We start from the raw sequence: 18065 nt of genomic DNA, 5'->3' as shown, positions 1-18065 counted from the left end.
GGAAGATTAAAATCTATTAACGGATGATAAAAATGTTAAGAAAGCATGAAATATCAATAAGTTTAATTGATGTCGTATCACTCAGTAACTAAGTAAGCTCAGTAGCTTACTTTTAAATAATAAAACATCTTCATTTGTCAAAACAAAGTAAAGTTGAACATCAAATTAGTTTTAATCAAGATAAAAACTGTTCATATAAAAAATACTCTTACCAATAAAGTTGTTATATTTGTTCAAATTTTAAGATAAAGTTTATAAACTTTTTTATTTTGTAAATAAAACTCAAAAGAATTATGCTACATTTTTTTAACTTAAATTTAAAAAAAATAAGTTCTTTTATTTTATTGTTATAAGTGATTTTAAAACTTTATCTTTTTCAACAAATTATAAATTTCATTAGTCAACGTCAGTTTCATTTTAAATAATATAAATACAAGTTTTTTTATTTAAAATAATTCAGACATACCATTAACAAATTTCAAAACACGTAGTTTTTAAGTGTTTGTTTTCTCTTTTTATAGTTAATAAAATCAGTAAACTTTAATTTGTAAGTGAGATAGATATTTGATATAACTCACTTAGTTAATTTACTGATTATTTTATCTTATTTTACTACAACCAAACATGTTTTGACCTAGTACAGTAAGTTTATTAATCAGCTCTATAACTCATTAATTGTTTTGATAATAGCTTTTACTTTAAAAACTTCTATTTAAAAACTATAAATTTCCTATTTAAGTTAGACTCAATAACTTCCTATACTAAACTAAAAATCTATCAACAAAAAAAAAACTCTTTTACAAAACTAATTAATTTCAGTTTACTTAAAAAAAAAATTGTCAAAAACTTACATAGTTTAACAGTAATATAGTTTTTTATTCATGCTAAGTATTTTAAAATTAGTTTCTAAGTACAAATTATACAAGTTTAGAAGAATTCGATATCAAGTTATAACAGGATGTTTGTAAGAGTTAAACATAGCCTATTTAACGAAAAAAAAAGACGCTCAAAATATTTGGTCCTAGGACCTGGTGTACAAAATAACTTTTCGGTTATTGAGTCACACACTACAATGCGGTTAACGTCATTGTCCAGTGACGTAACCACTTCACTTAAATTTAAGTAGTTGTGTTAAAAAAGCTTAAAACAAACAATTATACTTAAATAAGGTAAAGTTTACTTAGGTTAAATTTAACAACAACTGTTAAAACCTTAAATGCTTTCAATAATTTTAACTGTATAAAATTAATAGTTACAGTTTTAACATTTGAAAACTTTAAAGTAACACTACTTTTAAGCTCTGTAATCATTCTAAATAATGATGTTTCTCTATTTTGAGTAAGTTCTATAGAGTTTCAACCATTCCCTTTGTAGAAGCGAACATAAAGGAGATAATCTATAAACAAGAGTCCATTTAGTTTCGTTTAATACTTTTCCAAAAGTGCTTGAAATACTTTGTGATGGCAGCCCGTTGTTTATTGCTAATTTGGTATTTTCTGAAGTGCCTTCGAGCATCGTTCATGTTTTGAGAGCTTCTCTGTCACGTTTGTGCGCCATTGATTTTGTTTAAATATACACTTTTTGAGGGAAAAAAGTGTTAAATCGGCAATAGTAAAATAGGGCGACTGTATTACTTTTAGTTATGTTGGTTCGTATATTGTTAGTTATTTTGAATAATTTTTTTGAAAAAGGTAGGCTTTTAATTTATACCGATAAGTTAGTGCAAAAATGTTTTATTTCAATTATTGATTTTGATAGGTGTACTAATTTATTGCTTTTAGTAATTTCAGTAGCCAGCTTTTTAGTTTGCAAAACAATGTTCACATTTTTTAAATACAATTTTCAAAAACTTATACCTTAAGCTTTATCTTGTATGAGAAAGTTACTCAGATGCAATATAAATTTATTTTAAAAGATACACTATCTGAAAACTTTATGCTTCATTGGAAAAACTTCATGATTGTCAAAGCATAATTAAATCAAGTAGATGAACAATAAGTTTAAAGTCAACCTTTCATTAAACAGTAACAAGTATGTGGTAACTTTACTTTATTATAAACAATCACATTATATGATATTTAAAAAGTCAAGCTAACTTTGAATTTCATTTAGGGCAACTGTTTATTAACTGCTTAAAAAGTATTTTTTAAATTATAAATTTAATTACGACTAAAATGAGGCATATAAGTTTCAGTTAATACCGGTCAGATGAAAAGTTGAAAATTTGGCAAAATAGAAATGTCAGTAAACAAGATTGGAAACAAAACGAGTAAAAGTTTGTGTCTTTTTGTATTTATTTAACCGTCGTAAAGTTATTTATATGTATTGAAAGCATTGTTTTATTTATGCTCTTAGCTGTCAACTTGTGAATGTCTCACTAAATAGTTTTTCAGGTTTTGTGTTACATAGAATTATTAAGAACATAGATATTTTTGAAAATAATTACTTAAAACTAATAACAAAATTTAATTTAGGAGGAATAGAGGAACTCAAAAAAATTCTTCAGTTGAAAATTGCGTACTTTACAGGTAATATTAGATTTTTTAAACAACATAAAAATCATAATTAGTTTTTTATTATTTTTCCTTTACATACACTCTATATTTTATTATATCTATACTAGTTTAAATTCATAGTAATTTTAATAATTATTTCAAGTTAAGGCTGTGGTATTTTTTATACAAACTTAAGATTTTAAAGTAATATTTATTTTGTTTTAAATCCTACTTATAACAAATTTTTAAAACAAAATTAATCTTTTCTCTCTTGTATTTAGGAGGACGTGACAATGAATCTAACAAAATAGTTCTAGTTGACTTAAGAAACTATAGCTGCGAAAATGACCTCAAAATTAATATGAACTTCTTATTAAGCTTAAAAAGGTAATTGTTTTATCTTACGATTTTTCTACGCTTTTTTACCTGCTGTTGAAACTCAAATTATTTTAGAAAAGAAGATTATTTTGTAACAATAATATTGGATTCAAGTCAGTCTAATTGGAAGTTAACTAAAAACGTTGTGAAACAGTTTATGGTTAACTATATTTTGATTGTATTATCATTTATTTAAGATACTTAGCATTTAAATAGTAGAGTAATAGAAGATTAAAGTAACTTGATTTTTAAAATTAATCTACTATTTAAATCTTCAAAACTTGTTTTATATATTCTCTTTTATTCGTTTTGTAAATATGTAAATAACCTTAAACAAATCTAAAATCATTTTAAAAAACAAAATTTTAAAGATTATTTTTGATAATACTTTAAATGAAATATGTATTGATAGTAATGGCAAGTTTCAAAGTATTTCGGTTTCAGGTTTTTTTTACGAAAACAATTAGATCAATGTATGTTATTAAACCTGAAAGTTTCTGGCAACGAAAACTAACTAAACACAAGCTAAAAAACTGCCTCAGAAATGCAAACTTTAAAGTTAGTTGGATGAACTCTTTATATTATCAGTGAAAGCTAATCTAAGATGTATTTTAAATTAGTTAAAGTTTATTTGTACTTTTTGTTACATAAAACTAAAATATTATATCACTTATTATTTATTTTACACGACTTAAAATAAGTAGCTTAAAATTGTAAGTCCTGAAGTTACTTTGAGATAAAACAAGTTTAAACAAGTTTGAACAAAGTTATATTTTATTACAAAACTTGAAGAAACCTTTCAAACAAAAGATTTAAGAACTCATCTGATTTTGAAAACTTATTTTAAAGTTTCACTTACTAGACACCTTTAAAATTAAAGTAATAATTAAAAAGTCAAAAAGCTTACTTATACTATATTTTTTGGAAAGTCAATTTATTATTGTTATATTTTTGTAGATATTTCTTGTGAAACTTGAAAACTTGAAGAATTATATAGAAAAAGACGAGCTATTGAAAAGTTTAGGTGGTAATATACACTTTGACCATAATGAATGGATGAAAAAAGTTCTTTCAAATGAATTTGAAGTGATAGAGAATAAAGTAAGCTTACTTTTTTTTTCATATATAAAAACTTTCAACAATCTGGAAATAAACTAGCATTTTTATTAAATAAAGATCTTGTTTTAAGTATAATAGTATCTTACAAAATTATTTTTCATAGACACATTGACTAAATTTGTATGAATTTTGTAATTTGTATAACTTAGTATCACAGTTAAACATAATATAAAGTTATATTTGATAGTAATATATAATAGATAAGATGTAAAGATAAATACAACAGTAACATATATATGATTAACACAGTTTTATCAAAGCTTTTTGAAAATATAAATTTTGTCAGAAAAGTCACAACATCAAAGAAAGAATAAAAAATGTTCAGAAAACAAATAAAAATTCGAGCATACGTACAAATGAAAAGTGTAACAGTTCAAGTAAAAAAGAAGTGTCATTTAGGTGAGTTTTTTAATATAACAAACATATTTCTGTTAAAATTTTATACAAATAATGCATGTTAAAAGGATAAAACATTTAAAAATATAAAGCTAAAAAAATTCAAGTATAACAAATTTAGTAACAGAAAAAAAAAGCTCGATGTTATGAGAATATTTAGCTTATTTAAAACCATAACATAAAACAACTAATTTTTATTTCATTAAAAGCTGTTTTTAAACAGATTACACAAAATTCGGAGAAAATCGGAAGCTGACTTATTAAGCATTAATAATGCTACATTAACAAAAGAAGGTGAGAAAATAAAAACAAAAAGAAAATAGAAAGTACTAGAATGATTAGTAGGCAGTTTAACATACATTTCTCACAACTTTTTTTTATTTACACTATAGAAAGGGTTTCTAAAAGTATAAATGAATTTTTTTGCTTAAGTTGCAACTATATGACTTATAAAATAATCAAAACTTACTTTAGTTGAGCTAAAAGCGTATGTGAAAAGTTGTTACAACTCACGAAAAGTTAGTAAAAGAAATAAATGAACTAATTTTAAGCTTTACATCTTAAACGCATTTGAAAAAACTTAAAACAATTGTATCGTTATTCTTTAACTATTAAACTCATAAATACCAAAAATATATAATGAAATTTAAAATTCTCAACAAAATCAAAACTAAAACTATGTCCTTTGTTTATATTTGATTAATGAATAAAGTAACAGTTTTTAGCTCACTCGAAATAGCTTAGTATCTATGAATTTTATTGTTTGTAATAATAGCGTAGCTAATTTTTTGATGCTTCATATCATTGTCGCACTTGACTAATTGTAATTTGATCACTTGTAATTTGAGTTGTCGCGTTTAATTGATTGTCGAGTGGTTTATTGAAAGGTATCTTATTTATTAGCTTTTTACTCTGAAACTGTTTGAATTCTAATGAAAGTTGTTTATAACTTTGAACTAGCATTGTTTAGTTTAAAACTTTGTTAAAAGAGCATGTTTACATTTAGATTAATTAAGGCATAATAAATAAACTTTTTTTTTCTTTACAATTTATTGCTTTAATTTCATTTGAAAAACTTATTTAATGTTTAAAATATACATAAAGCCTTAGTTTAGATTTTTTTTGTTTATATAAAGGGTCTAAAATTTTAACGGCAAAATAAAACTTTACTACAAAAAAGTTATTTTTTTGTCAATAATTGATTTATATTTTTACGTTTAAGGTCTTTAGCAAGTTTTTGGACTACTACTAATATTATCCAACCTTAAGTACATAATCTAATTATTAATAAAAAATATCTTATTTTTCAAACCATTAAAACAGATTTGTTATAATAGCTAATCAATTTACTTTATTTTTTTATTATTTAGGACAAGTTTCAAGTTTATCTTTAAAAAGAAAACCACGAAGAAAATCCGAACCAAAAGTTACTCGATGTAGATCGGTAAATAGGAAAACTTGTTTTATGTTTTTTAACTTTTAAGTATTTTTTAATTTTCAAGCGTTTTTTATTACATGTTACAAACATAAAAAGCTTATGTTAAATTGTTTAAGTCTCTAAATTGTAAACCTCTATTAAAAAAAATTAATAAAAGTTTTGAAAATGAGTTTAATAGAGATATTTTATTAGTTTAAAGACTTTTGTAAAATAAAATTTCATTGAAATGTATACAAAAAACAAATTCTAATTACTAAAAAAACTACATTTAACACAAAATTTTACATTTAAAATATTGAAAACTGTTTTTTGTTGAACTGATGTTAAATTTTAAAACCAGACAGAAATTAATAGAAGAAATTTTTCAGTACCGATGATCAACAACAATCAAGTATTGACCAAATTCAAAAATTTAAATGATAAAATAGATTTTGGTAACATTGAGTATACGTTTAAAATTATTGAAAACGACCTCAAAAAAGTAAGTTTTAATTTAAACACTGTTTATAACGTTATAAAATTTTATGATAATTATAATGAAAATCGATAATTAGAAAAATTAAAATAAAATTAATTAGTGTAGGAATTTTTTAGTATGCAAACTTAAAGACAACTTAAAAAAGTGGTCACGTGGTAAAAGTATAGAGCAAAGTACTTATAATGTCTAACCGCAAATATTTAACTAAACATTTTCATTCAAAGGTGAAACAATATCATTTACTATAAAAAGTATACAACACAAAAACAACCATCACTAAAAGTGAATACTCATAATTTTTTTTAATTTGGAAGTATCTTTTTATGCAAACTCTTAAACTAAAAATTAAACTTTGTCTTTTCAGGTACAAAAGTTTTTAAGGGATAACGAAGAATATCTAAATCTAAATGTTTTCCCAATTAACGAAAAAGGTGTGACTGTTGAACAAAAAATCAAAAACCACAAACAAATACTTTCTAAAAGCTTGGTAAATATGTAAACTTTAATTATTTCTGTCAACATAAATGTATAAACATTTTATCTTGAAAGTTTGACCTGTAATAGTGAAACAAACTTTTTTTAGGATTTTTTAGTTTTTATTTAAAGTTTTTAAGTTTTTCGCGTTACAAAACTAAAAAATAACATTGAACTGTAAACAAAAATACTTGTTATTTAAAAATGTCTTAAAGAATAATTAGATCATGTCAAAAACGAAAAAAAACCTCATAATAAATCTTATTAAAAAGTAATTTAAGACACCGAACAACATAGTTTTTTATTTAGTTTTTTGTACTACATATAAAACTTATAACTATCATCTAAAATAAGATCATTTAAACTAGAAAACAAAATTGTAGGAAATATTTCAGCTGATGTACCGTTCTTTATTATCAATCAAAACAGTTCAATGTAAATTTAAAGAAAAAATGTTGCTGCTTCAATTAAATAAGCCATCAGTTTTAACCTATAATTCGGTAAGTATCTATATATAACTAAAGTTTAACTAAACAATAAATAGTAATTTTGATAAGTACATTTAAAATTATTTATTGTTACAATCAATCAAGTGTTTGAAAGTTTAAAATTAGAAAGAAAAAAGTAAACAAAGGTCTATGTTTAAACTTACTAACTAGCTAAAGAAGCTATATTTGCGAGCGCTATTTGTAAGTCTATTTATTAAGTTTGATATTTTCTCTGTATGATATTTTTGTTATATAAACTGAAATTAACTGTTAGAAACGCTAATTTAAAAACAGAAAGGTACTTACGATACTTTTATCAAGCACAATAAAATACCGTTTGTTAAAAGATTTATTTTTAAGCTACTTAAAACTATGGGTAGTGCTTGAACAAATATTTTTGCAGTTGAAAAACGACGTTGATGAAATATACGACACCGTAGAAAATAAAGCTGAAAAATTTAAAGAAAACTTACGAGACAGAGGAAAGTGTTTACAATTAGCCTATGAATTGCACACATCAGAAAAAAATGTATGTTTACTTAAAAAATGGTAAAAAGATACAGAACATTTTTTACAGTTTATTTAATTTTACATTAAATATATATTCTGTGTTAACATCTATGTAGTACGTACTTTTTAAAAATTCAAAATTTTGTTTTGTTTATAGTCTATTCAAAAGCATTAAAATTACAAATTTTAGTTCAAAAAGGGTCTTATCACACTAGAAGTTTTGAACTAAATATAATTTTAATATAAAATATAACCTCCATAAAATTTTAACGGTATTTTACAGATATTAAAGCTTATAAAGAGAAATATGGTCTTTGATGAAATAAAGAATAGTACCAAACCTATTGATGTAGTAATGAAACAGTTAGAACTAGATGAACAAGTTTGTTTTTACTATGTTTTTTTTGGTAATGAACTGAATAATTATTCAAATTACTCGCTTCATTAGCATAATGCACTTTTGTAATTGCATTTTTTTTCACAATTTTGATGATTTCTAGTTATGTATTTGTCAAGTACTGCTTTTATTTGTTAGTGAAGTTTTATAAAAATAACATAGTTAAAAAATTTTGAAAAACTTTCTTTCTTTATTTACAAGCAACGATAGATATTTTTTTTAGAAATATATAAGAAGTATTCTTAAGAATACAAGACTTAGATAGAAAATAAAATAATAACAATTTTATATGATTTAAAAAAAGTTAGTACAATCTAGTTTGGTGTTGAAATTTAGTTTAACAAGTTCTTAATAAAGTAAGTGTTGGCAAAACAAAAGTTTAATTTAATTAATATAAACAATAACTTACTTTTTTTTTGACACAAATTATTTAAAATATTTTTTGTTTCAGGGAGTTGTCAAAATTATGGAAAAGTATAAAAAATCAATTAATTCATACCAAAATCATCTAACAAAAAAATCTTCAGATGTTATTGGTTCAAGGTTTGTTATTGTTTTGTAGTAAAAAATTATTTTAACAACACTTACTTTGATAACTTCAACAAAAATATTTAAGCAGTTTTTTTTTATTAACGTTTTGTTTATAGAGTTAAATATCAAAGATTTCATTTAGTATATTCAAACACTAGATTATTTAAAACAATGCAGTAAACATATTATTGTTATATGCAGTAGCTTTTTAGACTAATAAACTTTCTATATAGTGTTTATGTTAAATGTTGTTAAACATACTTAAAACAAGTTTTTATTTATTAAGGCATAATATAAACAAAAATAAACCATTTAGTGGTGCGAGTAAACAAGAATTGGAATCATTTCAATCAAGATATAAATCGTTAGAACTAAAACACAAAGAGTTTAAAAAGCTAGCACTACAAAGGAAAAATAACATGAAACATGAACAAACTTTTCAAAATGCGATTAAACAATGTGTTGTTGTAAGTTTGAACAAGCGTTTTTATGATTACAAGTAGCCAAAATTCACCTTTGTACAAATGTATTTACAGTTAAGCACAGTATTTGTTAAGATAATATTCAAATAATCTAAGAAAGTTTTATAAACAAATCTAATTTTTATTTGTTTATTTTTAATCCAAAAAATTTTAAAAACTGGTATACTTATGACATGTTTTTTAATTTACTTTATCATATTTATAATGTTTTGTTTTGCATACATCTATTGTATAGTTATATAAATTTATTAATAAAGTTAATGTAGTTAAGAAATTAATGTTTTAGTCTTTTGATCGGCTGAAAGAACTCAAAGCAAATTTAGATGAAACATTTAAAGAAAATAGAAATGATGAATTTTTCCTTAAAAATGAAACTGTACAACTAAAAGTGAGTTTTTATACAAAAAATTGATAAAAGTATTTTTCCAAAAATTCAAAAAAGTTTATATCTAGTTGATAGTTGTTAGAAAGTATTTTCAAGTATTAAAAAGTCAAATTATATACTTAAAATTTATAGTTTATAATATTATTGAGTTAGTCAATTTAAACTAAAATTTTTGATAGGTAGCTATTACGCATTAGTATCAAATTGTTGTAATTATATATTTGAGTATTAGATTTGTCTTTTTTAAAAGTATTTATACAAATTTTTCTTTAATGAAAACTAAAATATTAGTAGCAAAATGTTTTAAACTCTGTTGTAACAAGAACCTTAAAATTTACGTTGAAAATATTCAATATTTTCAAGTTTTCTTGATAGTTATAGAATATAACTAGCATAAAAAATCTAAGGTATGTAAATATAATCATATGTATATTTGTAACTACGTTTATTAAAGGTACTTAAAGTTAAAATTGAATGTTTCAAGGTTAATAGGGATATAATACTTACTAAAAGTATGTTTACTGCATAAAACATACTTTGTTGTGTATTTCAATAGTTGAAATTTTTGTACTTGGAAAAAATTCAACCGATGCACAACAACTGTTAGATGATCATGAGCTGTTTCACAAAAACTTTCAAGTTAGTTGAACAAAAAAAAATTGTCAGCAGCTTTTGTTTAAAAATTTCAAGAACTTTTTTTTGTAGGAATCTAGAAACATGATTACAAGTCTTTTGTCCGTATCAGTCTTCTTCGATTATCCCGAAACTCAAGTTAAACTTTTCAATGAAAAGTCAAAGTCCTTAAAACACCTTTTGAAAGAAATCAATTATTGCTCTTCAATCAAAAAGATCTTTTTGGAAAGCTCTGTAAATTTCTATAAAATTTTTGAAAAGGTAATGAGTCTTTTTAAAATAAGAAACTAAAAAAAAAGTAAGTTGCTAAACTTTTAAACACTTAGTTTCAATAATTAGTAACAAAAGTACCTTTATTTAACAGTACTTATAATTTTTATGTTTTGTGTTTAACTTTATAAATTATAAGTTTACTTTTTTTCAAAAGCTGGATAAGAAAATTTTGTGCATGGAAAACTATTTAAAATGGGACAGCTTGCCAAAGCAACCAGCAGATTTAAAGCACTTGATATCAACGGTCGAAAGTATGTATGAAGAATTTAAGAAAATGCTAAAGCTTTGTACAAGTGACGGAAAAATTTTAAAACAAAATTTGATGAAGTTAAGTACAGAAGATAAACATTTACTAACAGTAAGACTTTAATTTTATTTTAACTTAGCTTCATTGTTAAAAAACTAAATAAAATGAGTTTCACTTTAATACTTACAAAAAAATGAAACAGACTTCTAATAGCTTCAGACGTTCTACTTCGAAAATTGATTGTATGCTGGCCTCAGTTTTCGAAAGAGAAAAACATCTTGATCAAAAGTTTAAAAAACGAGTTAAACAGCTGCAAGATGATCTAAAAATAAAACAATGGATCCAAAACTCTCAAAAAGTAAATGTAACTGCATTTTTAAAACTTACACAGATAATATAAAGTAAACACAAACCAAAAATTATGGCTTTATCAAATTAAAATGCATAGTTTATTTGAATTTTTAGGTATGTTGTTTTAACTTATTTAATTGAATTGTAATTTTGTTAATTTTTTTGGTCATTTTTATTACTTGTAGATAGAAAAAACAATTAAATTTATATGCACATATTTTTAAGTTCACAATTTTTTTTCGTTTTCTTATATAGTTAGTACAAAAAGTGTTTTTAAAATTAATATAGAAATACTATACGTAAAACAAAATATTAAAGTAGTATAGGTGTATATACTGTTGCTCAAAATATTTTTAGTTTCATGTGTCTTGTTTAACAAATTTCACACTTGATAGCCGAAAGTTATCCATATGTTAACTTTATAAAAGTTTCAAAATTTCAAGTTAGATAAAATGTAATTCACTGTAACAGTTATCTACTACAGGTCAAAGATCTTTTGTTAGAATAAGTAAAGTTTTAAAATGTAGCTACATTCTGTTAAATTTATTTAGTTAATAATAGATCTTATTTTTGACTTTGATTGCTTAATCTAAGCTGTATAACAAAAAAAAATACTTTAAAAATTAAGTATTTATAAAAACTATACTTTCTAATTATATTTAAACTAACTAATTACTAAGACTACTACTTTTAAGGACAGCTTTAACTTGTATTCAACTGCTAACAGGAAAACTTTTGGTTCACAAATGTCCTCCATAATCAGATTTATGTGTCTTCAAACAGTGATGAGTTAATAGATGTTTACGAGCAACTTACCTACATAAAACCCGAAGTTAAAGTAAGTTAAGTTTTCAAAAGAAAAATTGGGTAGTTTCAATTGTTCTTTTTAATAACAGTTGTTGTTGTATATATAAAAGAAATGTTTGTCTAAGCGTTTAAGTAAAGTAAGTGAAATTTCTTAAAAGTTGTTGTACGTTTTAAGTTTAACTGAAAGCTCAGCTTATTTTAATTCGATGTTAACGTGATAAATAAACATAGTTATGTTAACGAAATACGGTTTTGAAGTTATGTAATATGCACTTACTTGATGAATAAATTCGTACTACAGTTTAAAAATATCATCTGAGTTTTTTTTTTTTGGTAGGAAAGATATGAAAACTTAAAGTCTTTACTGCTCAGAGGTAAAAGTTTAAAGCCAAGTTTAAGCGAAGAAGCAGTCAAAAGGTCTGCAAATCTCGATAAACTCGGTGAGAAGGTACTAACAACTCTTGATGACAGAATAAAAGCGGTCAAGGAAAACATTGAGTATAATAAACTAGTTTCGAAAGTAAATCTTTTTTACGAGTTGATCATAAACAGTTTTAAAATGCTTCATTTACTTTTTAAATTTAGACTTTTTGGACATTCATAAATTTTTCTGGTGATTTATATGCCCTAGTTTGTAACTTCATTGACAATGTGTAGAAACAATTAAAGAACATACTAAATCTTACGTTCAATAGACATATAGATTTTTGTAAAATTTTACTTGTTTTTTTTGTACTGTAATAACGCTTAGAATTTATAAAATTAAGTATTACAATCTATTATAAAGTATATTTCTTGAATAATAAAGTATATTTAGTGGAAAAAAAATATTAACAATAATTAACAACTTTATCTTCGATGTTTTTAATATTTAGTTATATTTAGTTATCAGAAGAAATAAATGTTTTTGAACAAGAACTGAGAAATAAAGAATTATTTGAAGATTACTATTCTGCCGTTGGTATGGTTAAATGGTCTAAAGAAAAAGAAGAACTTTGTAATGTAACTTTTTCTTTTATTATTTACTGTTATAAACATATGCGAAATAGTATACTAAATTAAAAGAAAACTTTAAGAGCCTTAAATCGTTTAACTGTGTTGGTTTTAAGAGCTAAGTTATACAGCTTTAAATATTTAAAAGCTTTTGTTATCAATTAATGGAAATTGTTTACACTTCAAAAAAGGATTTAACAAACTACTAATATAAAATCTTATTTAGCAACTGTTTAAAGTACTATTTTTGTAAGGCTGTTTTTTACTGTTGTAATAAGTTTAAAACAAACACTTTGTAAGTTTTGTTTCAATCCAGATGATCAAAGTTACCTGTAGTACTTTTTACTTTTCATGTAATGACTTATTACATATTTAAACGTTAATTTAATTAACAGAAACTACGGATAAAGGTAGAAGAGCTTAGTAATATTAAAAAGTATTTACTAGAAAATAGATGTTTTAAGCACGATACTAGTAGTCCAAAGTTAAAAGAACTAAAATCATTGTTACAACAAACAAACTTGATTATACAAGAAAAAAAAGGTTTAGCTTCTTCGTTCGTGGATTATTTTCAGCTTTGTATTCAAGTATGTTTTTGTTTTAAGTTCGTATTTTGCTTAGTTTTATAAATTAAAACTTACATAAATATTTAATTGTTGTTGTAAATCAGCTATTGATCTAGTAAAAGCTAACCAAACAATGTTTCATCTAATTTGGAAAACAAACATCGTAAATCAAACATAACTTTTATTACGCATACATTTAAAAACTTTTTGTGATAAACTTATGTGTTGTTATATTTCAAAGAAAACTTTAACTTTTATTATTTCAAATATTCAAAGACATAAATATTTTTTCAAGTAACTACTCTCAGTTAAACTTTTGTTACAGGTACTACTTGAAATCGACAAGATAGACTTATCTCGGGCAGTAAAGGTGTTTTCCGATAATATAAAAAATATTCATGAAAAAGTTAAAAGGTGTTCGACCCAAAGTTTCAGCTTAATTAGTAGCCTTGAAAGTAAGTCAAGTAATTAAATTAAGTTCAACAAAAAAAATCGTATAAGAAAAGTACATATTTAGTATAGATTCTTATAAGAAGAATGAAAAACACATTATTAGTGATCTTATTCGTCAAATAAATGCACTTTATTTCGAAATAAGCTCTAGAGCTGAATTTATTTTTAAAAACAATCACTCCGTGAAGTATTATGAGAAAATTAAGTCCAAGTTTGAGTCAGAAAAATCTAGAAATAAAGAAAAACATAAAGTTTGTTATTTGAATTAAAAAATATTTGTATAAAAAATTTACACGAGTACAAAATATATTGATTTAAAAGTCTTTAAATGGAAAAACTAGCATTTAAAATACTAAAATGCGTTAATTTAAAAAATATTAAGTATTTGTAATGAAATCTTATATAATCGACTTAAATGTTTTACATTTAGTTAGCTTTAAAGTACTATTTAAATGTTGAAAACTTCGCAAAAAGTATAACTTAAAAGTTAAAGCTTTTGAAAAAAAAATTGTGCTAGTTAATAAACTGTTTAGCGTTCTTAAAGCGTTTAAACTACTTAAGGTATATATTTACAAATTTCAAAATATTAAATAAGCAATGTTAAATAACTTAGAGCCCAACTCAAAAGCAAAGCTCATCAAATTGTGCAAAGAAAGCTTCTGTTTGTAAAAGGTTTAGTTGTTATTTTTGTGTTGCAATTGTTATACTTTAAAACAGGTCAAAACTTAACAAAATAAAATTCAGTAAAATATTGTTATTTTTAAATTTCAAAAATTTTTGTTGTATACAAAAGTAAATTGTGTGAAGTCACATAAACAAAAAAAATCCTAATATGGTATATATACTTCAAAATTTTGCTAAACACTAAATTATAACTATTTTCTAAAAAGTAAACTTCTTTTAATATAAATAGCTCTACTATATACGTAAAAATCGAGGTACATTTTTCGTTTGTATAAGTTTATACACATAATATTTTACAAAATTCTTTTAAAATTTCAATACATTGCATAAATTTTTACATTTAAAATTCTTTTATAGGAGTTATAATAAGAATTATAAATACAGTACAACTCAATGTAATGCCGATAGTCAAAAAGAAGACAACAACTACTTATGTATAAATACGAACAAGGAAAAAAATAACAACAACTATCTATGTGTTAATGTAAACAAACAAGGAGACAATAACAACGGTTAGAAAAATTGTGTTCATTTAAATAATAGTTGATAGTTTCTTAATAAACAATTTAATAAAACATTTATTTATTTTAATATTTAGATTCAAAGCAACTGGTGGTAAAAGATCTAGTGGAAAGTGACAAAGAAGTTTGTTTTTAGAAGAAAAAGAAAAGAAATCATAACAAATTAGAGAAATCTAGTTTAAGTTTAACTAGTTTTATTTTTGTGTAAAAAAACAAATTTGAACAATACTGTTTTATATAAACTTGTTTTACTTCATTTATATTTTATCTTTCTGTGCAATTTTTATTATTCTTGTTAAGATTTATACACAGTTTTTAAATTAATGTTTTTGTAATTTCAGAACAAGTTAGCTACAAAGTTAAAAAATAAAACTAAAAAAGTTTATCAATTATTTTTTGTACACTGTATAAATTCTACAAAAAAATGTATAAAGATTAGTTTCATTTTTTTTTTGTTTTTTGTTTTAAAAGATTCTTTTGTATTCTCATTAAATTGTACTTAAATGATACATCTTAAACCTTTATAATCAAAAGGCTACTATTAAAACATTAAAAATTCCTTGAAAAATTTTGAATGATAAACTACTAACATTTTAATATACTTATTATATTTAAAACTACCATTAGTTAGTTTATAAGAAAATAAAATCTTATTTTGTACTTGTTTTTTTGTACATATTCTAACTGAAACATGTTAAATAAAAACCGATAAAATGCCAAAAAGTTATTCAACAGCTGAAAAAGAAAACTGCTATATTAGTATAACTTTTGTATAACGAGAAAAAGAAAAATAATTTCTCTTAAGTTATAATAAAATTTCTTATTTGAATTGTAATCACAAACAACAAATAAGTGTTTTACGATGTTTAACTAGAAAAGTCGCTTCTTTACTCAAAATTATCACAGGTTTCTATCATTATTTTTTTTACTGTTGGAAATAAACAAGCAGTTGTAGTTTTAAAAGATTTTTTATATTTTTAAACGGTTAAGCTCAAATAATTTATAAGCTACATTTAATTTGCCATTAAAAAATTAAAAGCTATCTGAAATTTTCTTATTTTAAAACTGTTTAATGCTCAAAGTATTTAAACTTTTGCAATATTTTTAACTTTTACTAGTAACAAATTCAAAAAATAAAAAAACCAGTTTTTTATAGGTAAAATATGTCAACATTTTTAACAGTTGAAACGGTGCAATTTTAATCAAATAAAAAACTAGCAAAAAATTTTAAATTACAAGCACACAAGAAATCGAAAAAAAAACATTTATTTAACTAAAATAACTGAGACCCTTTACAGCATTGTTAAATTAGAAATTAACTTTTTGTGTGGTATAGGCATTGTTGAAAACATTTTAAACAAACAACTTTATTGTAATTTGTAAAACAGAAAATAAAACTAAAATTAGAGTTGTTTTGTGTTATTTTTTTATTTTAGTCGAACAAAAAAGCTACGACCGAAAACACATTAGGCTAAAAACAACTCAATAAATTTTGAAATTACAAAAAATTGAAATTTCTCAGGCACCAGTAAAACAACGCGCTTTAATTTTAGTAACAAATTAATGTAAACAACGTTATTCTTATGGCGAGCGTTTCTCTACAACAAAGAGCACAAAAATGCAGTGTAAATGAACATACGAGCTGTATATCAATCGCGAAAGGAAAAAGGCAGGTTTCACTGAATAGAAAAAGACCAGCCTTAACAAATTTCTGCTTTCAATTGAGCATTGTAATCTTTTTGTGTTTAAAATTAATCATTAACCTCTTGATACCATTTTGTTATGTTAACACATTTTTGCACGGATGGATTGTAATCATGTATTCGTAATAGGCTCTTAATAATTTGTAGTAAAGTTTTGTTTGCATACAAATTAGGTAGTCTTCAGATATTAGCTTTTTGGACAGTTTTTACCAAAAACTGTTTATTTATTGAGATATTATACAATTTTTTGTTGTTTAATTTTAATGATACATACATATAACAGGCTGTTTTTTTTTACAATTTACTTTAGTTGTAAGTTTTTTTTTTACTTTTTAAACTGTGAAAGCTAAACATATAACAGTTTTTTTTCAATAACAGATTTTCAACATTCATTTTTCAACAATTTAGTATTTGTATTTTATAATTGAACACTGTTGTTTTTTATCTTAAAATAAACATTTGTTTTTTGAAGATAAAAAGCTTTACAAGGTTAAATTTCGTAGTATTTTTTAAACAAGTGTTTAGCAGAAAATACGAGAAACGTTAAATTTCTTTTATTTAATATTTTGTTAAAAACTTCAAATCTTTAAAACACAAGTTTGATTAAAAATAGAAATAAAACTTAGGAGCTTTTTGAAAATAGTTAATAAAATAAGTCTTAAAATAGAATAACGTTTCATCTTAAAGCTTAATATCATTAAAGCTATGACAAACAAGTTATCTTTTGAAATTAGTATTGATAGTTAGCTATTAAGTATATTAGGTAATTTCTTCTCAAAGCATTTTACGTTCATAGTAAGTAGTTTAATTTTGCATAAAAAAAACTTGACCTCTGATTCCGTACACAAGTTTAAAAAAGAGATAGTTTAATTTATTTAACAGACTTTATTTGACACATTTGTTTGAATAATGCTTTTAAACCTAGAAATTTAAAAACCATCAAATACTTTAAATCTGCACTATTACACTTTTTCCAGTAGTTCAAACAATTAATGTTTAATAAGAAAAACTTTATACATTAAACTTGTTATATAACCTTCTTTCCGTTAGTGAAAATCGTTTGTTTTTTTATTTATTACAGTCGAGGTTGGGTTTATAATTTATTTTATATCGTTTAAAATAATTTAACTAGATTTTACTGAAAAAATATTAGGTAAGTATTTTCAACTTTAGCTTGATTTATCATATGTTTGAAACTAAATAAGCAATTTAATAATTTAGTATACATCTTCGCATTTTTTCAAATCTTTAGGTTTCAAATCT

General features: G+C 23.2%; 2 protein-coding genes across 3 annotated transcripts; both read left to right on the top strand.

Annotated features, from left to right (window-relative positions):
* Nucleotides 1–1896: 1896 nt before the first annotated feature.
* On the top strand, nt 1897–10205 carry LOC145838017 (uncharacterized). Of its 2 annotated transcripts, XM_082945537.1 has the most exons (19): nt 1897–2031; nt 2189–2275; nt 2475–2528; nt 2777–2882; nt 2949–3033; nt 3318–3431; nt 3831–3974; nt 4279–4391; nt 4612–4682; nt 5759–5832; nt 6167–6307; nt 6669–6791; nt 7162–7278; nt 7670–7795; nt 8060–8158; nt 8625–8716; nt 9021–9171; nt 9473–9574; nt 10056–10205. In XM_082945537.1, exons 2-19 carry the CDS (start codon nt 2239–2241, stop codon nt 10098–10100), a joined length of 1794 nt encoding a protein of 597 aa, XP_082801663.1. In that variant the 5' UTR covers nt 1897–2031; nt 2189–2238; the 3' UTR covers nt 10101–10205. The 2 variants fall into 2 exon arrangements, with proteins under 2 accessions (XP_082801663.1, XP_082801664.1); XM_082945538.1 differs by lacking the exons at nt 1897–2031; nt 2189–2275; nt 2475–2528 and having other exon boundaries at nt 2847–2882; nt 2949–2986.
* LOC145838018 (uncharacterized) lies at nt 10102–15445 on the top strand. The gene is made up of 13 exons (XM_082945539.1): nt 10102–10210; nt 10277–10465; nt 10632–10835; nt 10927–11082; nt 11803–11913; nt 12220–12402; nt 12768–12884; nt 13271–13462; nt 13767–13896; nt 13964–14145; nt 14508–14566; nt 14963–15090; nt 15177–15445. The coding sequence occupies exons 2-13, from the start codon at nt 10289–10291 to the stop codon at nt 15233–15235; spliced, it is 1698 nt and encodes a 565-aa protein (XP_082801665.1). The 5' UTR covers nt 10102–10210; nt 10277–10288; the 3' UTR covers nt 15236–15445.
* The last annotated feature ends 2620 nt before the right edge of the window (nt 15446–18065 follow it).

This window comes from Thalia democratica, chromosome 6 (genome assembly GCF_965202585.1).
Source record: "Thalia democratica chromosome 6, ktThaDemo2.hap1.1, whole genome shotgun sequence".
Lineage (NCBI taxonomy): Eukaryota > Metazoa > Chordata > Thaliacea > Salpida > Salpidae > Thalia > Thalia democratica.
Note: the sequence above shows the minus strand (reverse complement) of the source record. Positions and strands in the feature narration are given on the sequence as shown.